Here is a 23,735-nt window from a genome sequence, read left to right on the forward strand (position 1 = left end):
GAGGAGTCTTGCTCAGGGACACCTCGACACTCCGTGGATCGAACTAGCAACCTTCCGGTTACTTTGTAATTCTTATAGGCCTACTAATAATTAATTAACTTCTACTTAAATAGTAATACTATAATACATGACGGTTGGCTGTTTCTACTGGAGTGGATATATCAGTAGATCAACTCTTTCCACGTCGTGTGGGACCGTCGTGAATAGGAAAGAAACCAGTGGCAGTAGTCGTAAGGAAAAGTTACATATTTCTGATTGGATACACATCTTTTGATTCTGCTTATTAGGAAAAATATCCATTACGAAATACCGGGAACAGTACAATATAATGCAATAAATAAGAAGGTTAAATTGTTTTAACTTAAACGATATCCCCGCTGCTTTACTTGCATGAAACACGTCCAGAAAATTCCAAATTACAATTCAGATGTACGAAAAATTGTACGCGTTTGATGCTCATCTCCACCGTTAATCGACCGTCCCCCCGGTGACCTGCTTACCGCCAGACTCTCCCCAGGGTCTTGCTGAGCTCCGCGTTGTGCAGGTTAGGGTGCTGCCCCCCCAGCGTCCTGCGCGCGGCCTGCGCCCAAACCATGAAGGCGTTCATGGGCCGCTTCACATGCGTCCGGCTCCTCTGGCCCCTCTCCCCCCGCGGGGCGCACATGGGCCCCAGCGACCAGTCGTACCCTTTCAGCACCTGCGACACGGCGTCGCGGATACAGGTCGGGACCCGCCGATCGCCCCCCTCCGGACAGCGCTCTGCTGTGTGCGTAGTTGGCGCGGTTCCGTCGGACTTCTCGGCAGGTATCGGGGGTCCAGAGTCTGAGCCGTGGTGGGACGGGGGTCCGACGCTGCCAGCCCCGGGACTAGGTGGCTGATCGGTCAGGTGGTTGGCGCTGTCCTCGGTCATATTTGACTCTGTTAAAACAGCGCGTAATGTAATCCGAAATCCCGAGGGTCTCTCCAAAAACGCGGCCACGACACACCACCCGGTTGAACTGGACTGTCTCCGGTGGACACTGCGATGTGTGTCGCGTGGTTTCCATCCTGCACCAGCATCATTAAGCACTACTCTGACTCTTGAGGCCTCTCTCCCTCGTCATCTGGACTGGTAATTCTCCACTCTCCCCCTCCCGCCCTTGGCTTCAGCCTGCTCACTTCTAAATTAGGTTTTAGTGTTGGTTTGTTCGGTTTAGTTTAAAGGTCGAGAGGAGGAGGCATCAGAGCCGTCACCACAGATGAGTCTCACTTTGATGAACAGCCTCATAACTGGATGGCCCTCATCTGTCTGGCAATAAGACCTTGTTGAAAACAATGATTCCTCCAATTAACTGTTGGTTTTTTTTTGTGTTTTTCTAATAAATATTCTTCACTTAGCTTCTCCTTGGATGAATGGATATTCTACCTTTTTTATCGGTCCAATTATTATTTGTATACTAATTATTACTACGTTTTACATTACTATTGAATGCAAAATCCAAATAGACACATTTAACGCAGCTTTAATAAGCGATTACAAATCGGTGCCGTATAACAGCATTAATGATGTACAATATGTGTTGTTCATAAACATTTATAATATGAACAAATATTTACCAAAGTTGTGAATGTGTGATATACTTTTTAACACTGAGAAGTCTGAATCTGCAACAACAAAAAATAATCTTTATGATTGGGTCGCAAAAGGTCTCGTTAGATTCCCACCTCACTCCACTCTCGCGAGAAGTGTCTGCTTTGTTTACTCACGTGACGGTCGGACTCCTTTCAACATGGCGGCACCCGGTGAAAGTTCAGAGAGCGCGGTAAGAAGAAGACGTGTGGATACAATCCAGGCTGGAAGCGGCTTACCTGACAGCAAGGAGCCTCATGATGAGGACGGAGAGGAGACAAAGCACCACGAGGCTTCGGGCTGCGCTCTGCAGACGGGAACCTACTGGTTAACCAGAATAGTTCTACTGCGAGCCACTGCCTTCATCTACTGTGAGGCGACACTGCCTTTTACATGACTCCCATTAATAATGCTATTATTAATACCATGTCAACTATCACGAATTAGCATTATTGTAAATATTAACACTATTATACTCTTAATATTATTGATAAGTATTTTATTATTAGCAGTAGGCCTAATACTGGATATAAATAGTAGGATGATAAGATATGATGAGGATAGCATGATAATAATATGTAACATTTCCATAGGTTTTATTTGTTAATCTCACTTAAGGTCACCTTATTTGTATCTGGTTAAAAACGAAAATCGCATTAGAACTCAACAACAGTCCATCGTGTGTCAGCCTTTCTCTCTCCTCTCCTCTGTCCCCTCTCCTCTATCTCTCTCTCTCTCCTCTCTCCTCTTTCCCCTCCCCTTTCCTCTCCTGTCTCCTCTCTCTCCTCTTCTCTCCCCTCTCCTCTCCTCTCTCTCCACTCTCTCCTCTTCTCTCCTCTTATCCTCTTCTCCCCTCTCTCTCTCTCTCTCTCTCTCCCCTCCTCTCTCCTCCCCTCTCTTCTCCCTCCTCTACTCTCATCCATTGCTCTCCACTCCCCTATCCTCTCCCCTCTCCTCTCTCCTCTCTCCCATCTCCTCTCCTCCTCTCCTCTCTCCTCCCTCCTCTCCTCCCCTCTCCTCTCTCCAGTCGTGGCGTTCGCCGTGGCCTACCAGCAGAACAGCCAGCTGATCGGGGAGAGGGGGCTGATGCCGTGCCAGGCCTACCTCCAGAGCGTCAAGACCTACGTTGGGGGGAAGATCGGGCCGGCCGCGCTGGCCTACACGCCCTCCCTCCTCTGGTTCACGGACTGGACCGCCATGGACAGCAACCTGGCCGCCATCGCCCTGCTGGGGATGCTGCTGTCCGGGTTGGTCCTGCTGAGTGGGACGGCCAACATGTTGATCATGGGCACCCTGTGGGTGCTGTACCACTCCCTGGTCAGCGTGGGACAGCTCTGGTGAGTGACTTGTTGGGGCACAAGAGTACACGCACACATGTTTTATGTTGGTTCACTGTTTTAAATGTGTACCAATTTGATGGACTGAGGCCTAGATGTGCTTAGATGCAACAGTTGTCACAAACACGCATGCACGCACGCACGCGCACGCACGCGCACACAGTGAGTAACATATTTGTGAAGCAGCCTACACCTATGTTTTAATATAAATATGAATATTTTGACAAAACTGAAAACATAATATACTGGTATTGTACAGAATGACAAACCGCGGTTCAAACTGAACTTTCATTCCTACTGTTGTCGACCATTGCATTGCAAATGAAAATACAGCGAGCATGTACTATTGACTCTTTGTGTTTTCTTTACAGGTACTCCTTTGGTAAGTGCATCTTCTGCTGTCCTAACAAACCAATAATAATTATTATCAATTATTATCTTATTATAATAGGGAAGGGAAGTAGGGAACTTTCCTATAAATGTTCTGCTAAGCAGTCCAGCGGCGACATGGATCCCCGGTGTAAATACTCTTTAAATTAAATCGCTGACTTCCTTAAACTATAAGCTCGTCCTTAGGTTCTGCTCCAACCTGTTGCTTGATAACGAAAGCCCCAGTCCTAGACTGCCTTTAGGGGCTGAAGGATAAGTTTGCTAAGACCCCAGGTTCATCGGTGACATTGTCTATGGGGCGTTGTAAATCAGCCAGGATTTCTGTTCAACGCCCCCCCGTAGTGTAGGTGAGTTCCCCCATCAGGCGATCAATGGACATCCGTTATATTCCCAACAAACGTTTAGCTGCTCCCACACTGTCTCTCGGTTTGTCCAACACGAGGCAGCGCGTACCCCCCCCCCCCCCCCCACCAACGCGGCCCCTCTCTGTGGGCTGCGCCCCCCCCCAGGCTGGGAGAGCCAGCTGCGCTGGAGACGGGCTTCCTGGCGATCTTCCTGGTCCCCGCGTGGACCCTGTCCCGTGTTCCACGGCGCTGCCCCCCCTCGCTCATCTCCATCTGGACCTTCCGCTGGCTCATCGTCCGCATCATGCTGGGAGCCGTGAGTCTGTCTCTCTCTCTCTCTCTCTCTCTCTCTCTCTCTCTCTCTCCCTCCCTCTCTCTCTCTCTCTCTCTTATTATTATTTTCTGTTCAATTACAATATTTGATCATGTTTTTATAGTGTGGTGAAGAACACTATAAAAACACACACTCTATTGCTTTTTTTTTAAGAGAGAGGAAGGAGATATGGTCAGAGGGTGTCTTGCTCTCTCTCTCTCTCTCTCTCTCTCTCTCTCTCTCTCTCTCTCTCTCTCTCTCTCTCTCTCTCTCTCTCTCTCTCTCTCTCTCTCTCTCTCTCTCTCTCTCTCTCTCTCTCTCTCTCTCTCTGTCACCAATTGGATGTACAAATGTCTGTTATATTGGTCACTTCGCAGCCAGCGTCTAGTTACAATCTAGCTACAATCTACATCCACATTTGAATGAAATGGTTCATCCATCTCCAGATTTATATCTGATGGTAAGAAGAAGGAGAACAGAGTTGGCAGCACTCTTCTCGTCATACTTCTTATTTGTGGCTCTTGTGGACATGCCCCCGTATGTCCAGGTGTAAACATCCTGTTTACTGAAGTTGGAAACACTTTATTATTTCAGCCCCAGTGAAAGTTGAAGGTGCTGTACTTCACACTGACCGGACAAACAGCGACTAACATTAAGAAAGCCCAACACCCGGCCAGCGGGCGGTGCCTGATGGAGGCTGCTGGTAGTCGGGGACAACCACTCCTTGTTGGCTGGATGCTGAGTAGAGTCCACCAATGGGGGCCATTCTATAGTCGGGGCTTGGTGTTTGTTTTGTTTTAAAGACTCGCTCAGAGAGCCAACACCAACCTATGGGTGGTATCGCATTCATTTAAAATAAACTGCAACCTTTAGTTAGCTTTTAAAATAAGCTTGTTATTGTGAGAGAAGAACCAGATCTTTCCCCATCTTTAGGCAATGCTTATCTTGTTGTTGCCAGAAGATGGGAACGTTTATTGGATCAGAAATGAATGTGACACACTTCCGTGCCTAAAAATGATGCAGCAAAAATATCATCATCAGCATGAACGAAAGATGTAAACATTAAGATGTAAACATGAATTTTATATCCTCATCTCTGCAGGGTCTCATCAAAATCCGAGGTGACCAATGCTGGCGGGACCTGACCTGCATGGACTACCACTACGAGGTACAGGACACACCTTTGGGCCTGCTGAAAGGTACAGCGCTGCTCATGACGTTTAACTCTCCGTGCAGCAGCAGCAGTGTTCTGCTACAGTTCTGAGGAGGGGAGAGGAGTGGGTTTTGCCAAAGTAGTCTTTAGTCGGCCGACAAAATTCCAATGTGACTCAGCTCCTGGTCTTACGAGGAGGTTCGGCTAGAAAACACAAAAATGGCAGACATGCGCTCTCCAGTGCCCATGCTTGGATTCAATAAGAAGCTACTAATGGCAAAGCCGTGGTCATTGTGTTGTAATTGATTCCAGCTAGGCCCTGAGTCACTGTCTCTGAGAGACACAGGAACCTATTCTCCCAGAATCCCCCCATTTGTGTGTCGCTTTCCTTTTCTTTATTCTTCCTTCCTTCCTTCCTTCCTTCCTTCCTTCCTTCCTTCCTTCCTTCCTTCCTTCCTTCCCTCCCTCCCTCCCTCCCTCCCTCCCTCCCTCCCTCCCTCCCTCCCTTCCTTCCTTCCTTCCTTCCTTCCTTCCTTCCTTCCTTCCTTGCCGTTGTCTCCTGAATGCTAACGATAGAGAAGGGAGATCCCTCCAGGGCAGAGGCGTCACCATGACAACCCACCGCCACGGTAACCGCTGTTGCAGGGGTTTCACTATAAATCACCTGTCTGGCACAGAGGCACTTGATTGGCCATTTGTTTTTCCCTGTGGGGTGGTGGAACAATCCGACCCACCGCCTGACACACACACACACACACACACACACACACACACACACACACACACACACACACACACACACACACACACACACACACACACACACACACACACACACTTCAAGTGTATGTAAGTTTCTTCAAGCCAAATGTTCAGTAGTTTCTGTGTCTGTTCTGTGGGAACATTGCAGATAAGTCACTCAGCAGATACATTAATCCAGATCAACTTCCAGTCATTATGTTTAAGTTTGGAGTCATGTCCTCCGGGTAATCAGAATCTAGATCTGTGGGCAGTGAGTCAGAGATCCTGGCCTCCGCTCTGCTGACCCTGTGGGGGTCGTTCCTGTAATCGTTATCCATTAGCTGTTCCTCTGCAGGCCCACTATCGTGATTTAAATGAGGCCTGTCTGACCTGCTATTGATCCAAGATTAGATGAGGTCGGATTGGAAAACAGCCCTCGCTCATACCAACGGTAATCGTAGCGCATCGGGAAAGGGAAGAGAGGCTCTGGGATGTCCTGCTGGTTCCTGATCTCCTACATTTCAAAATAATGAGTCGAACTACTACACGTTATATTCTAATAACACGCATTAAGAACTAAATTTTTTGTTCAGTCGAATTGATCCTATTTAGTACCGATCAGGTAATAGTTTGAGGTGTTTCACTCGCACGTAACGCTTAAAAACGATGGAATTATTAAAAATCAAATTGAGAACGTTAAAATGGAGGCTTACGCGAGTTAGCATGTCGGTGGCAGTTGAATGAACCCCTTATTTATTTACATGAATGGGCTGGTTTCAGTCCTCCATGTTTCTCTTTCCCTCCGCTGTCTAAAATGAGATTATATGGGAACGCGCGCTTCGGGTTTGGGCGGGAAACGTCAGCAGCGAGGCCCATTAGCAACGGGTCCATGGCGGCTCTGTCTCCTCGTCCAAGGGAGCGACCAACCTCACTTACCGTCAGTCAACACACACACAGACACACCCACACACACATCCACACACACAAAAACTCACACGTGTACACACGCATACACGTGTAAACACACATACACACATGTACAGACACGTGTATACACGCACAAGTGTACACCTATACACCCACACTAGTACAAACGCATACACACAACCCCACCGGATGCGGGTGGCGCCAGGTGAAGGGCTGTTCAGTCCCTCTGACACACTGCTTGCTTTCAGAGCCCCTCCCGTACTGGAGTGGTCTGTGCGGCTCTCTGTATTTTGTATTTTTGGTCTGGGCTCCTGGGTTCTGTTTGTGTACGTTCATTTGGATGGTCGTTGCGGTATCTAGCTCACTCGCTAGCAGGCTAGGTTTTTATGTAGAACGGCAAGCAGCCAAACTAACCAGACGACCGTAAGCAGCCAGACGTTGGGCAGTGATTTACTGTCTCAAGATGACTGGTTAGTAATGTGTTTGTCGGCTAACCTGGCTAGGTGTGGGTGTCTGGCTGACCGTCTAGGTGTGGTTGTCTGGCTAACTGGCTAGGTGTTGTTGTTTTGCTACCTGGCTAGGTGTGGTTGTTTGGCTATTTGAGGGTGCAGGTTTTTTTCCAGAATATTTCCAAGGATGAGGATGCACTAAAGCTCATGATTTGTTCTATTTTTTGTTAACTCCATTAATGGAGCATATAGGGTCAAACACTGACTGTATTTTCAAAGTTATATTTTTACTTTCTGTTCATTATTTTTGTTTTCTTCTTATTATTATTATTTAGATGTACATCTCTTCCGCCGTAAATAGGCAACTACAAATCTGTCCACACACACACACACACACACACACACACACACACACACACACACACACACACACACACACACACACACTGGCCTGTCTACATTGTTGTTGTTTAAAGGAGTGGCCTTCCTCTAAAAACAATCTGTCTTTATTTAGGTAAGGAAATACTGAATCAGAGCCCAACAAATATACCTTCCTCAGGCACACACGCACATGCACAGGCACACACACACACACACACACACACACACACACACACACACACACACACACACACACACACACACACACACACACACACACACACACACACACACACACACACACACACACACACACACACACACACAGACTGTGTTCATGAACTACATTTATATGCCTATAAATAATAACTAATTGAGATGTCGTTTCTCTTATTCTGACAAATGTACTAATTGTAAGTTGCTTTGGATGAAAGCGTCTGTCTGCTAAACGCCCTGAATGGAAATGTTAACATAAATGTAAATGCTTCTCCCCCGTCCTGTGTGTCCCCCGTCCTGTCTGTCCCCTCTCTCCTGTCTGTCCCCCGTCCTGTGTGTCCCCCGTCCTGTGTGTCCCCCGTCCTGTCTGTCCCCCGTCCTGTCTGTCCCCTCTCTCCTGTCTGTCCCCCGTCCTGTCTGTCCCCTGTCCTGTCTGTCCCCCGTCCTGTCTGTCCCCTGTCCTGTCTGTCCCCTGTCCTGTCTGTCCCCCGTCCTGTCTGTCCCCCGTCCTGTCTGTCCACCTGTCTGTCCCCTGTCCTGTCTGTCCCCTGTCCTGTCTGTCCCCTGTCCTGTCTGTCCCCTCTCTCCTGTCTGTCCCCTCTCTCCTGTCTGTCCCCCGTCCTGTCTGTCCCCTCTCTCCTGTCTGTCCCCTGTCCTGTCTGTCCCCTGTCCTGTCTGTCCCCTCTCTCCTGTCTGTCCCCCGTCCTGTCTGTCCCCTCTCTCCTGTCTGTCCCCTCTCTCCTGTCTGTCCCCCGTCCTGTCTGTCCCCTCTCTCCTGTCTGTCCCCCGTCCTGTCTGTCCCCTGTCCTGTCTGTCCCCTGTCCTGTCTGTCCCCTCTCTCCTGTCTGTCCCCTCTCTCCTGTCTGTCCCCTGTCCTGTCTGTCCCCCGTCCTGTCTGTCCCCTCTCTCCTGTCTGTCCCCTGTCCTGTCTGTCCCCTCTCTCCTGTCTGTCCCCTGTCCTGTCTGTCCCCCGTCCTGTCTGTCCCCTCTCTCCTGTCTGTCCCCTCTCTCCTGTCTGTCCCCCGTCCTGTCTGTCCCCCGCCCTGTCTGTCCACCTGTCTGTCCACCTGTCTGTCCACCTGTCTGTCCACCTGTCTGTCCCCTCCCCCGTCTGTGTGTCCAGACGCAGCCCGTCCCCAACCCCCTGTCCTACTACCTGCATCGCTCCCCCTGGTGGTTCCACCGCTTCGAGGTCGTGTCCAACCACGCGGTCGAGCTGCTGCTGCCGCTCTGCACCTTCCTGGGCCGCCGCCCGCGCCTGCTCAACGGGGGCGCGCAGATCCTCTTCCAGGTACCTCCACGTGCACATTCAGGGCGTGTAGCGGACGCTTTTATCCAAAGCGACTTACAATAAGTACACTCGTCAAAAGAAGTGAAACCATATACCGCTGTCGGTAAAGTAAAGATGTTCATAATAATTATAATAATAATTCATTGAATTTATAAAGCGCTTTTTATTTTTCTGGGAACTCAAAGCGCTTACTGTGAAGGGAGGGAGGGACCTCACTCACCACCACCCGTGTGTAGCACCCGATTGGGTGATGCACGGCAGCCAATCGGCGGCAGAACGCTCACCACACACCCGCTTGAGGTGGAGAGTGAGGGGATTAATGAATCATCCAATTATACAGGGGGATGATTAGGGGGCCAGATTGAATGACCCTGTTTGGGCAGGTTTAGCCAGGACGCCCGGGGAATCCCCGACTCTTTGCGATAAGTGCCCTCGGATCGTTTAAGACCTCGGTGAGTCAGGTCCTCGGTTTTACGTCTCCTCCGAAGGACGGCGCCTTCCACGGCACAGTGTCCCCGTCACTGCACCTCATAGAACCAAGTGCAAGTACTAGCAATCACTAGGCTAACCCATTCCCCGTATGCAGCATTGATAGCAGCTACTTCAGATGCTACACAATTAAGTACTTTGAATAAATACAACGTTCATTAAGTGCGTACAATAAGTGTGTACATTAAGTGCAAGGACGTACAACGTACAATGGTGGGTGGGAGGGGCTTGATGGCTGTGCAGAGTCTAGGTGAACTCTGAACAGGTGAGTTTTGAGTCCTTTGCGGAAGCTGGTGAGCGAATCTGCGACCCTGACATTGGCTGGGAGCAGCTCCCTGTCCTCGTCCTCCATCCTCTCTGATGGCTGTCGTCAGGAGATCTACCTGAGAAGAGAACCGGATCCCTCCCCATCTTTAGGCAATGCTTATCTTGTGGTTGCAAGAAGATGGGAGTGTTTATTTGGATCACAAATGAATGTGAGACACTTCGTGCCTAAAGATGAGGCAGGACATGCATGATTACAGAACATCATTCCCAGTTTTAAAGTCTAAATTAATTACAACTAGAAGATACAGGCTTAAAATGAAATGAAAAATGAAAATAGGAAACGTCAGAGGGATAGGAAGACTGGTTTTATGTTAACATTTAGGGCATTCAGCAGACGCTTTTATTCAAAGAGCACATTTGTCAAAAGAAAATAAACGACGGTATATCTCTGTCGGTAAAGTAAGGATGTTCATAGAACCAAGTGCCAAGCACAAACAATCTCTAGGTTAACTCATGCCCCGTATACAACAAAGATAGCTAGGATAAAGACATTTTTGTCTGATGCCATAATTTAAACTTAAATTTTAACCCTGAGACGGTTTAGATGGTATTTTGAACTCATAACCATATGTTATATTTATTGTACAAAACACACTTATCCAGGCACGCAAACACATGCGTATGCATACACACATCATGCATACAGAAGTTGAATTTGGCCTTGTTAAACTTGATCACACGCCTCTAGCGTCCATCGGTTGTTTTGCTGTTGTTTGAATCTGCCTGCAGCGTTTGACGTTTCAGGGATTTAAAGTGTCGGCTGCTTCATCATTGATTCATATTCTGGGGGTACTTATGGGGCTTATTGGGACTGCATTTTGAAGACTTATTACTGTAACAGATGGAGTTACATGAAAGTTCTTCTCACTCCTCACAAAGGGGAATCTACCAAATGGTTATATAACCCAACAGATGGAATAGGTTAAAGAGAACCCAAATGTTGTTGCAAAGTCTTCGTTGGAATTGTTTTCTTAACTGTAACTTAACAACATGTATCATGGCATATACAAATGTCAAAGCCCAGATTTCCATTGGCTTGAATGTCTTTTTCTTTCCAGTCTTTCAGGCTGGTTAGCCTCAATCATTGGTTCACACTGTGGTGCTTAAACAAACCCTTTTCACACTCACGATCCGGTAGTGACCGTGGCTCTGCTCTCCCTGTTCCCAGGTGATGCTGATCATCAGCGGGAACCTGAGCTTCCTCAACTGGTTGACCATCGTTCCCAGTCTGGCCTGCTTCGACGACGCCTCTCTGGGCTTCCTGTTCGGCTCGAAGGGCGGGGTCAGGAAGGCCGTGTTGGAGATCCAGGCAGAGGGCCGGGAGGGGCGGACCCCCAAACCCACCCGAGGTACCCCCCCCCCCCCCCTGTTCACCCATTCACTCACTCACTCACTCACTCACTCACTCACTCACTCACTCACTCACTCACTCACTCACTCACTCACCAGCTCGCCCCACTCACTGACTCACTCACTGACTCACTGACTCACTCTTTCCACTCCTAGCTTGATGAAACACGCTAACTCGCTTTTTCTCTCCCACTCACTCGCTTCTCTCATTCATTCGCTCTCTCACTCACTCACTCACTCACTCGCTCACTCGCTCACTCGCTCACTCGCTCACTCGCTCACTCACTCACTCACTCACTCACTCGCTCGCTCACTCGCTCACTCACTCAATATAATATTTCACTCTGTCTGCACACAATCACGTACTTACAAGTCATGGACTTCGTCAAAGTCATTTTAAAACAATACACAAGCATTTGTTAAGTCATATTTGTGAAGTCCCCTGAGAGATGATATTCCAGTGTTATATCCAGCAGCTGGACACGTCTATCTGGGGCGGCCTGCAGTCCAGACGTGACAGAGGGGATTGTGGGGGATTAGCACCCGGGTTGCGGCGGTAGCCAGCAGGACCACAGAGAGACGGAGGGGGGGTTGGAGGCGGGGTCCGTAATTGCTCCTCGGCTGGAAGGGAGAGGGAGAACGGGTGGCAACACAGCAGTCAGCCCCACTGGGGGAACTGAACCGCGGACTGTCCTACACTCTTCCACGGCGTGCCCGTCTGAGAGCTCCCCGGGGATCCATGAAGGGGCTCCGGCTCTGGTTAGCTCATATGCCACTTAGCAAAAAAAAAAAGCAGTCATAAAATAGAGTCGAGTCGTTGCGGCCCGGCTTACTCACGGGGTGACGCAGAAACGTCTGTGTTTAGGGGGGCCGCGCCCGACTGAGGCGACTTACGGCAGCGTGGTTTTAATGTGGCCGGGAAAGAGGGTGACCAGACAGGTGTACAGCTAACACCGACGCACGCCACGCACACACGCACGCACGCACGCACGTGAGTGTGGCAGACAGCCAAAAATATAATTTAGTTTTCGGTTGGACCAGACGGATACTGAGTTGAAGGAGTTTTTTTTTAACCCAAAGACAGTGAAGGTACAACACTTTTATGTAGGCCTACAGTCCAGTGTTAAGATATGACCAAAATACAAGCTGTGGTCGCTCACACTGAAGCTCGCTGTGGGCGTGCATGAACCGTGAACCAACCTGTCGGCGGCTGGCTGTAAACAGTGCTGCGCCTATGAGTAACTGAGTAACTTATTAATCGCGCGACACAACGAATCGATGACCAATTCGTTGCCAACGCATTTAGTAATCGATTTTTTTATCGATTTTATCGATTCGTTGTTGCAGCCCTATTGGATAGCAAGGTTGGTTGCCATCAATTCTTGCGCTAATGAATCATTTATGAGCCTCTCGTATCAAAGGACCCTCTGATGGGTGAGAGTTGAATGCTGTCCATCTTGGAAAAGAGGAGACAGCTTAGCTCTACTACAGTCCAACATGCGGTGTGTGTGTGCGTGTGTCTGTGCGTGTGTGTGTGTGTGTGCGTGTGTGTGTGTGTGTGCGCGCGCGCGTGTGTGTGTGCGCGTGTGTGTGTGTGTGTGTCTGTGCCTGCGCCCATCAGGTATGCTTGTGCGCCGCGTGGTGAACGTCTCTCTGGGCGTCCTGATTGGCTACCTGAGCGTTCCCGTGGTGATGAACCTGCTGAGCTCCAAGCAGGTGATGAACACGTCCTTCGACCCGCTGCGCATCGTCAACACCTACGGGGCCTTCGGCAGGTAGGGACCCCCGGGCCCTCAGGGGGTACCTCATGACCCTAACCCTAACTACCAGCATGGGGCCTTCAAGGTGTTACCCCACCCTAACCCCACCCTCACCCCAGCCTAACCCAACCCCGTCCCCCTCACCCTAACCCAACCCTAACCACACCATAACCCGGTCCCCCCCACCCTAACCCCTCCTAACCCCATCTTTACCCCACCCTACCCCCCTCCTAACCCCGTCTTCACCCCACCCTACCCCCGTCCCTCTCCAGCATCACCAAGGAGCGGACGGAGGTGATCTTCCAGGGCACGCTGGGCCCGGACCCCAAGGACCCGGCGGCGGTCTGGGAGGAGTACCAGTTCGTGTGCAAGCCGGGGGACGTCCACCGCAGACCCTGCCTGGTCTCGCCCTACCACTACCGGCTCGACTGGCTCATGTGGTTCGCTGCCTTCCAGGTCAGACGGTTTGGTTGGTGCTGAGGGTGGGGGAGAGGGTTTAGTGGTGGTGTTAGTGTGCGCGCTCAAATCTGGGTGCTCTATCTTTCACTTTTTTTTTTTTTTTTGGACCAATTATTTTCTGCTGGGGCCGGTATCGTGTGAGCGGTTCATGGTGAACACAGACCAGGCCTGCAGCGGTAGACTGTAGCAGAGTGTCTGTGAAGGCTTCAAATCAACAGCGTGCGGACTGAACTCCTCGTATTAAAATACCGTCCTGAACGCCTCATCTACACACCGTGTTTCCGTAGTGAACCAGGAAACATGGAATGGCTGTGCCTCATTCAGATGCTGGTGTCTGGTCCAGACTCTCTGCTGTCTTTCTCCAGAAGTTCTGCCTGAACAAAGTATGACTTAGACTAAAGATCACTGGTTTCTTTGAGAAAAGATGGCCGTAAACTCAATCCTCTCAATTAGTTAATACATTTTTTATTTTGCTTTCCTCTTTCTCTGCTTGGTGGCTTTGTCTTAATTTACGTCTCTGCGCCTCTATTGTTGTTATACCATATATCGGCCACCAGGGGGGGCAGTAGCTCTGTGTTTAACTTGATAAACCATTTGTCAGGGGTTGGTATTTTTCATTCAAACTCTGAATGTGATGTTTTAATTGATAAAAATTCACATAATTCTGGTAATCATGATTAACTTGTCTCTCTCTCCCTCTCCATCTACCTGTATCACTCTTTCTCCCCGTTCTTCTCCTGCTGTTTGCGTCGGCCCTCCAGACCTATGAGCAGAGCGAGTGGGTGATCCACATCGCCGGCCGTCTGATGGCCAACGACACCACGGTGCTCTCGCTGCTCGACCACAACCCCTTCCAGGGCCGGGAGAATCCCAGGTAAGCGTCCCTGGCTTACGCTCTACCGCCCCCCTAGTGGCACGAGGGCGCGATGTCCTCCGCCCTTCATTACCTTAATCTGGAGTCACTATTGGTGGTTTGGGATGAGAGTGTCTGCAGTAAAATAAGTAAGCAAAAAATTTATGTTTTGTGTGACATGTCTCTCTTTCTCAACCACAATCCCCCTTCGTTCTCTCTCTATCTCCCTCCCATCTCCCTCCCTTTTATACTGTTGTCCTCCCCCTTATCTATTTTTTCATCTCTCTCTCCCTATCTCTCTCTCTCTTTCTTCCATCTATCCCTCCCGTTCCTGATCTCTCTCCCACTGCCTCTCCCTCCCCCTTTCCCCTCATCCCTATCTATATCTCTCTCTCTCTCTCGCTCTCCTTCCCTCCCTTCCTTCATGCGTCTCCCTCCTCCCCCACTCTCCCCCTCTCCCTCCCTCAGGTGGGTGAGGGGGGAGCACTTCCGCTATAAGTTCACTGCTCCGGGCTCTGCAAGCGCGGCGCAGGGTAAATGGTGGCTCCGGAAGCGGATCGGAGCCTACTTCCCCGCGGTCAACCTGGAGGGACTCCGGGGTTACTTCCAGTCCAGGAAGTGGCCCCACCCGCACGATCCCACCAGGAGAGAGTGACGGAAGAAAAGACTACAAACCAGGACTACAAATCCCAGAGATGAGTGAAGAAAGGGAGTGGCTCTTCCTTGGACCTGAGTCCACGATGCAAGAGATGTTTTATTACCTGATGATCAGGGGGTTCAAAATGAATGCATGACTATCAAAGCTGTTACAGAATCGTGTGCCAAAAATGTGGTGGACTACTGAGAATGTCTGAAGTCCTTCGTAAATGTATTATGTGTGTCTCTCGCTCGTGTCCACTTTCCGAAGAGATTCCTGAGAGCAGAGAAGAATGTGTTGTCTTCAAATCACAGCTGTCTTATGGAAAACCCTTTGATACAAAACTATTAAACGGTCTAATAAAGTTTTTACACTGACTTCCTGTCTGAAAACGGATCTATGGGAAATGAGTCGCTCACCAGCTTCCGCAAAATACTCAAGACTCACTTGTTCAGAGTTCACCTGGATTCTGTATAGCCTCCCCCCTCCTCCCCCCGCCCCCCCCCCCCCCCCCCACACCCCTCTTACACACTTACCCTAACCCTTGTTGTACTTCCTGGCATTACATGTAAGCACTTATTTTATGTTGCATGTCCTTGCACTTAAAAATAGTGCTTAACATTGTGTAGCATCTTATCCTAGATATCTTTGCTGTATACAGGCAATGGGTTAAGCCATTGATTCAGTGCTTGGCACTTGTTTCTATGAACATCCTTACTGCCTCGACAGATATATTGTTATTTCTCTTTCTTATGATAAATGTACTTCGCTTTGGATAAAAGCGTCTTGCTAAACGCCCTAAATATAAGGCCAGGCACGGCAAGGCAACTTTATTTCTATAGCACTTTTCATACACAAGGCAGACTCAAAGTGCTTCACGCATAAATATTGTCATACAATAAAATGAAATAATAGCTGAGTAAAAGAAAACGTGCAAAGAATTAGTAAAAATTTAGAATGTTAGAAATGTTTCAATGCATTTAAATGTAAATGCTAAGGCATTGTCATTGTCTGTATCTAAATGCTAGATTATTTTTGGTTCCTCATCAAAGACTTTATGAACATGAGGGCCGGCTGGAGAACTGCAGGGAGGAGTTTGGTTCTGAACGTTCTCCCATGCTGTTGGCCTCCAGCTCCTGCTCCGATATTCATCTCAAATCTGTTGCTGCTGATCGAAGCATTCACTAAATGACTCCGTGGAAATGACTTAATAATTTAACTAAGAGTCTTCCCACACTAAGTTAAATAGTTAAGAGGAGAGAGGTAGGGAAGGGATAATCTGTCTTGGGAGTTAAGGACATTTTAAAGCACAAATCCGTTCATGTAAACTTACGGACCTACCAATTCGTTTACGGATGAAAACGGTTTGATTGGTTGGATATAATTGCCATGCGCCACATATCCAATAGCCATTCCTAGTCGAGCAACACCCAAGCTGTTCATCATTAAAACACATCCACACCAACATACACACACACGCACACATTCACACACATGCATACCCCCAACACAAACACACACTCACAATTTCTGTCTGCAGTGATTTCTCCGAGGGTTGCTGCTACAGAGAGAGCATCACAAATCATCATTGGTTATCGTTAATGGGTTAAAGTCTCACACACACACACACACACACACACACACACACACACACACACACACACACACACACACACACACACACACACACAACAAGTCTGCGGACCCCCCATGACTCCATTCATGCTTCAGATTTATTCTTAGCCTTAAACCGTGTCTGAGCTACGTTTCCTCCATGGCTCTGCTAGTGGCTGTGTGTACTGAAGACACTATTCGGTTAATGTCGGTTTCCACCGATCATTCAATCTAACTCAACTACAAGAAAAGCGTGGCCATGGCAGAACAGGGGTTTGATCCCCACCAGGGCCACACCCGTTGGAAACACACATATGTGTGTTTCATTGAGTATGTGTGTGTGTGTGTGTGTGTGTGTGTGTGTGTTTCAGTATGTGTGTGTGTGTGTGTGTGTGTGTGTGTGTGTGTGTGTGTGTGTGTGTGTGTGTGTGTGTGTGTGTGTGTGTGTGACTTAGTGAATGGCAGTGAGTGTGTGTGTGTGTGTGTTTCAGTATTTGTGTGTGTGTTTAAGTATTTGTGTGTGTTTGTGTGATTCAGTGAGTGGCAGTGAGTGTGTGTGTTTGCAGGTTTGGGAGAGATGTACTCTATTGTTCGTCTTGTACCAAAACAAAGCCACATTTCTGCCCTACAGAATATTGACGATACATGTCCGTGTTCACGGTAGAGGAAGTGATTTTACAAACGAGAAACACTTCAATCCCTGTTTGCAGGAACAACTCCCATCCCAGCAAGAATGAGAAACAGCGTGCCCTTGGGCAATACAAACATGAAATATTTGAATCTGAGTCTCCTGGCCTAAAAACCGACCAGATCCACGGTAGACTCTGAGTCAGCATGAAGTAGACACCCGCTAATGACCATCGGATTATGTAAAGTGGAAGACATTAGTCACTGTCACTTCACAGAGACCGGCCAGTCAGTGTCCATTCTCATTTCGCCAGCGCGCAGGTGCATGCAACATTGTATACACACTAAGACAGATGTGTCCCGAGTTTATTGAACGAATGAACGCATGCCACACACACACACACACACACACACACACACACACACACACACACACACACACACACACACACACACACACACACACACACACACACACACACACACACACACACACACACACACACACACACACACACACACACACACACACACACACACACACACACACACACACACACACACACACACACACACACACACACACACTGTTCACAGTAAGCCGCCCTAAATTCAGTTCTACCCCTTTAAGCGCTCCGCTCCGCGCGCTGTTGGCGAGACGCGCGCAGACGTGCGCGTCTCGCGGAGCGCCTCAGTCGCGGGAACCGAGAGCGACCAATCAGGTGCTCCTCAGGCTGCACCAGCTGCTCGTTAGTCTTCATTTACCTGTCAATCTGAGAACATCTAGAGATCCTCATGCGGTCATGAGATTCACGCACGACAGGTGAAGTAAGTTCGTCGTCCAGGGAGTATTCGGGACTTTCCGGGAGTACTCGGACAAAAACGATATCGTTCCCCGAGTCCCGTTTCACTTTTCGCTATCGACTTCGTTCGCACGTGCAAAGAACACCCGAGTCGCGAGATCATGTCGCGGAAAAAGGCGCTCAAGGGCGCTAAGGGGGCATCAAAGAGCCCCAAGGCGTCGCCCTGCAAAGACGGCGTAGGGAAAAGTGGCAAGTGTGCCGTCGCCGTGTCCGGCGGCGCGGTGCACCCCAGCGCGCCGTCCATCAGCACCAGCGGGGGGTTCTACGACGTCGCCTTCAAGGTAAGAGAGGCCAGACCCCTGAATACCAGACCAGCAGTTCGCGGACTCTCCAATAACGGTTTATAGACGAAGTAGATGACGCGGCTCCGGTGTTGGATAGAGTTTGAAATGTGTTCCGTTTGTCACATCGTTTGTTGGACGCGTCGCAGCTGTGTCAACACTGAGAGGCGCGCGCGGGGATGTGACAGCGTGCGTGCCATGCCCCTGTGCCATGCTTGCCCCCGTGCGTCCCATGCCCCCGTGCGTCCCATGCCCGCGTGCGTCCTACTACGAGCGCCCGAGAGCATCCAGAGCACCGCTGTCTGTTTGTTGTCTGAAATATAAAGGGAGTAATGTATGGGAATGTAAAGGCGGACAGTTGAACCGTGCCCGCTGAGATCTCCATCAATGGCCCTCAACAGTAAGAACAGTGAAATGTTGATAACAAGACCGCATGTTGCCATATAGACGCAAGTTACGCAACATACTAATAGGTTGCCTATGCTGCCTTTTTTTGTTACGTTGCAAACGGTTTCGTTTGTTTCCTGCAAGGCTTTGATTTAAACTATCATCTTTCACACTCAAATGTCCGAACAGTTACCAATAATAAAGCTCTATTATACCTCATCTATTCCGTGTATAGTAGGCCTACGAGACGGTTTCATCCACACAACTCTGCTGGCTGTGGCTATATATAAATATCCTGTATCTATTAGCTCCGATAATATCTCCTCTTTCTATTTCTCCTCCCTTTATCTCCCCCTCTCTCTTCCTCTCGCTCACACACCCACCCTCCTCTCTACCTTCTCTCCCTCCCTATCTCTCCTTTCTCTCCCCCACCCTCCCTCTCTACCTTCTATCTCATTCCTCTCTCCCCAACCTTCCTCTCTACCTTCTCTCCCTCCTTTCTCTCTCCCCACCCTCCTCATCTCCCTCCCCTTTCTACCTTCTATCTCTCTCTCCCCCCCCACCCTCCTCTCTACCTTCTCTCCCCCACGCTCCTCTCCCCCTCCTCTCCCACCATTAAAAGGTGACTTGTTCCCTCTGTCAATTCAGGCCCATGTTAAACGACAGTGTCCGTTTCTTCCCGAGTAGAAGTGGGGAATGCGCGAGTGTTTCTCACTCTGCTCTGCACGATTCCTCCAGTAAAACCCGACCCTAGATCCCAGCTCCACACCATGAACCACTCTGTCCCCCCCCAGTATCTCCTGAGTGCAGGTATTATCATAAGGGTGGCGGCTACCTTCCCGCTCTCTGTGGATCAGAGGAGGGACGTCAGAGCTCACCCCCTCTGCTCCTCCTGACTCCGCCGGCACCCTTTGACCGCCTCTCTCCTACTCCCTGACCTCAGTGATCTGGTGGGGCAGCCTAAACCTCCCTCCCCACCTGAAGATATTCACCACCTCCCGGCTGACTAATGTTCTCTGGCCTATTGGTCCGTGCATGGTCTTGATTATAAATAACGACCTGCATTCTCTGGTTGTATCTTGGTTTATTTTTAACATTCGATCGTTAAAAAAAACCACTAGCTTGATCCTTCCCAAAAATATGGAGCTATTTCTACGCTGCCTTCCATCTTAAAAACATTCGGGGAAGTTGCTGCCTGATGGCTCCCTGCTGTCCTGACTACATCTCAGATCCACCGGTTTCCTTCAGAAGCGTTCCACTGAAACAGTCTCCGACGACATAATGATGTCACGCGACGTGAGTGAAATGTGTCGTGCTGCTTGATCTCAGACCCCAGCGTCTGACTGTCAGACCCCCGCCTCTGACTGCCAGACCCCAGCCTCTGAACTTCAGTTCCCAGCCTCTGACTATTTATTCAGATTTCCTTTATTTCAGCTGTTCTTTGTCTTGTCTCGAGCTGTCTAGTTTTCTTAACATTGTGTGTTTTGAGTATCTTTTTTTTTTTTTTTACAATTGTACTTTTGTGACTTTGCTCTGTAAATTATACTGTGCTAAATAAACGTACTGACTCACTTACTCTCTTCCTCCCACATCTTTCTTCTTTCTCCGAACCCCTGTCTGTCTCTTCCTTTGCACCTCATCTCTCACTCCTCCCTGTCTGTCTCTTCTTCTCCCCTCTCTCTCCTTCTCCTCAACAACCTGTCTATCTCTACTCCTCTACCTCCCCCCCCCTCTCTCCCCCTCCCTTTCTCTCCCCCCTCCCTTCCTGTCTCTCCTCTCTGTATCACTCTCCCCCCTCTCTCTCTCCCCCCCTCTCTCACCCTCCCTGTCTCTTCTCTCTGTCTCCCTCCCTCTCTCTCCCCCCCTCTATCTCCCCCACCCCTCTCTCCCTCCTTCTCTGTCATCCTCTCTCCTTCCCCTCTCTCTCTCTCCCCCCCTTCCTGTCTCTCCTCTGTATCTCTCTCCCCCTCTCTCTCCCTCCTGTCTCTTCTCTCTGACTCCCTCCCTCTCCCCCCCCCCCCTCTCTCTCCCTCCTTCTGTCATCCTCTCTCCTTCTCCTCTCTCTCCCCCCCTCCCCCCTTTATCTCCTCTCTGTCTCTCTCTCCCCACCCCTCTCCCTCCCCCTCTCCCCTCCGTCTCTCCCCCAGGTGATGCTGGTGGGAGACTCCGGCGTGGGGAAGACTTGTCTGCTGGTGCGCTTCAAAGACGGAGCCTTCCTCGCAGGCAGCTTCATCTCCACTGTGGGGATCGACTTCCGGGTACGTACACACACGCACGGACACACACACACACAAACAGACCTACACACAAACACACACAGACCTACACACACACACACACACACACACACACAGACCTACACACATGTGGGCACACACACACACACACACACAGACCTACACACACACACACACACAGACCTACACACATGTGGGCACACACACACACATGTACGGGCACATACACCTAAACACACGCACGTACGAGCACATGCACGTACGGATGCGTACACACAGACACACACATAACACACAGACATAGACACACGTATGGGCACATACACACACGCATGGACACGTACACTTAGACCTCAATCAAGTGCTCACACACAACATGCACGCACATATACACGCACACCTTTAAACACGCACTTACGGACGCATGCACGCATGCACCCAGACCTGGACGCGAACACGGGCACACTCGCGCACACAAACACGACGAACATTGCAATATTGAATCTGAAAGATGAAGGTTGTCTGTGTTAGCTAACACCATTTATTAACTGACAAGCCAATACACACAAGGTATTCAGATCCTGGCAATAACACAGTGTACACACCCCCACCTCTCCTCCAACCACTTGGCGGTTTGAAGTTATAGGATGGCTTTATTACCAGAGTTAGGAGGAGGGCTCTTTATAGTTCTACTGCCCTCCACTAACCTTCATGGGCTGCTGTTGAACCACGTTTCTGGTTCTGGTGTCGCTGAATTGGACCGCACCCTTTTGGGTTTACACGGTGTGATGTGGGCTCTGAGAGGTTGTGAGTTTGAAACCTCAGAACACGCTCCCTTCCTCAGAACGTTTGGAGCGATGGGGCAGAACAGCAGTTTGTTTACTTCTGATGTTTTATTGAACAGACATTCGTCATCCGATGTTCCGTTTTAAGCGTGTGAAAGGAGTCACACTCCTTTATCGTATATCGTCTTCAGCACTGGAAACCAGAGGGTGAAAGCGTGACAACATTAGGTGAATTTGAACTTACTGTTGGCAGCAGTGATATTTAAAAATATCAAGTGACCCCAGATAAGATCAGATAATAAGAACCTTTTGCTCGTAAACTGAAAAGCTGAAGCGAGTATTTTGACCCTAGACTCTGTTCACCAGCAACATTGGTAATTAATTCCGATCATGCAGCGTAAACTGTCCTTTTTATTATCTCAAGAGGAGAAAGACAACTATTTCTTCTGTTTTCTGCTTTTGTCCTGGTTGATTGATGTAAGCAACTTTTCGATCTTTATAACCCCTATTAATAATAACAATCAAATTCAGTGAACGAAAAAGAAATGGTTGACTGGATATTGAGTTTTGAGCTGAAGAATATCGGACATTTTTACAATCTCCCATCGCTCCAGCAGGCCCACCTGACTCCTGCTCCTGCTAATGGTCATTTCACCAGTGGGGCTGAAGCGTGTCTTTCCCATGGAGAGCTTCAGCTCTAGGTTAACATGAGACCCTGCATAACCTCCGTCCCTTCCCAGTCCCCCCTGGAGAGAAAGAATTGAGATTTATTCAGTATGTTAAATATTCACCCTGGTTCGTTGGTGCATCATATTAGCCTGGTCACAGCGCAGGTTCAAGGAGGCGTTGGGAAATCAAAGCAGGCTGCAAGCGTCAGATCTGTCTTGTTTCTGTCAGGGAGGAGTCGGGGAGGGTAGCAAGACGACAGCGGTAGAAAAATGGACAATGTGTGCTGGCATTTATTTATGAGTCGGACATTTATCCAAAATGTGCGTTATTTCTACAGAGACTGCATGTTTTTCTGGCTGCAATACAAAGTGTGTGTGTGTGTGTGTGTGTGTGTGTGTGTGTGTGTGTGTGTGTGTGTGTGTGTGTGTGTGTGTGTGTGTGTGTGTGTGTGTGTGTGTGTGTGTGTGTGTGTGTGTGTGTGTGTGTGTGTGTGTGGTCTCAGAACATTAAGCTCTGTTGACTGAATAAATTAGTGTAATAAAACGGTCGTGTTGTTTTTCTGTGTTTTGGATGCATGGATTGCACACCGTGTGTGTTTGTCACACATTGAAGGACACAGCATGGAATAACACTTTAAATAACATGTCAGGTTTCATGATGTTTAAAACCATACTACCCTCCATGTCCCTCTCTTTCTATTTTCTAATAACAATGTTTATTAATATTAGTTAATGCCGTTATAAGCATTATTACATGTTGTAAGCATAGGGGTTAGTAGGCTAGGGTTAGCTCTTACCCTATATAATTATTTATCAATGTATACCATAGTTAACATGAATCTCATGAATAAACAACACCATAGGAACATTGAGATTTACAGAAACAGATTAATCTTTGTGCGGGTAAATGTGCATCCGGTTGTGAGCATCTTCAGAGAGGTATGTGTGTGTGTATCTGTTAGTGCATGTGTGTGTATTGAACAGTTCATTGCACGTGAACAGAATCTGTTCGTGAGCCCTTTTTTTAATTGCCTGTATTCTTATTGGCCAACCGGGACCAATCACTATCTGTATTCTGATTGGCTGACCACAGCAATTAAATGGCAATCACGTGGTTTTAAGGCCGGCAGCCGTGAATCTCTGTTAATTAACTATATAAATGCCTAATCAGATGCATAGGCACAAGGATGCACACACACACTGGTTAACTTTAACATTTCTTTCACGTTATTGCTTGCACACACACA

General features: G+C 48.9%; 3 protein-coding genes across 3 annotated transcripts in view; 2 read left to right on the plus strand and 1 right to left on the minus strand.

The window, feature by feature from the left end:
* Positions 1-30: 30 nt before the first annotated feature.
* LOC132446972 (transcription factor Sox-8-like) lies at positions 31-1,182 on the minus strand. Its single transcript, XM_060037591.1, has one exon. It carries the CDS (start codon positions 908-910, stop codon positions 497-499), a length of 414 nt encoding a protein of 137 aa, XP_059893574.1. The 5' UTR covers positions 911-1,182; the 3' UTR covers positions 31-496.
* A 560-nt stretch (positions 1,183-1,742) lies between these two features.
* lmf1 (lipase maturation factor 1) lies at positions 1,743-15,403 on the plus strand. Its single transcript, XM_060037450.1, is given in 12 exon segments — positions 1,743-1,980; positions 2,637-2,946; positions 3,318-3,328; positions 3,846-3,862; positions 3,865-3,996; positions 5,096-5,161; positions 8,984-9,151; positions 11,136-11,316; positions 12,939-13,092; positions 13,350-13,533; positions 14,298-14,410; positions 14,858-15,403. Coding segments are annotated over 12 exon segments (1,734 nt in total). The 5' UTR covers positions 1,743-1,769; the 3' UTR covers positions 15,045-15,403.
* A 2,528-nt stretch (positions 15,404-17,931) lies between these two features.
* The window catches only part of LOC132446769 (ras-related protein Rab-26-like), a 35,689-nt gene continuing 29,885 nt past the window's right edge, over positions 17,932-23,735 (plus strand). Inside the window, exons 1-2 of the mRNA XM_060037223.1 lie at positions 17,932-18,411; positions 20,946-21,056. Coding sequence (XP_059893206.1) covers positions 18,232-18,411; positions 20,946-21,056 — 291 coding nt within the window. The 5' untranslated portion in view covers positions 17,932-18,231. The remainder of the gene's footprint in view (positions 18,412-20,945; positions 21,057-23,735) is intronic.

The sequence above is a fragment of the Gadus macrocephalus genome, chromosome 18 (assembly GCF_031168955.1).
Source record: "Gadus macrocephalus chromosome 18, ASM3116895v1".
Taxonomy (NCBI): Eukaryota; Metazoa; Chordata; class Actinopteri; order Gadiformes; family Gadidae; genus Gadus; species Gadus macrocephalus.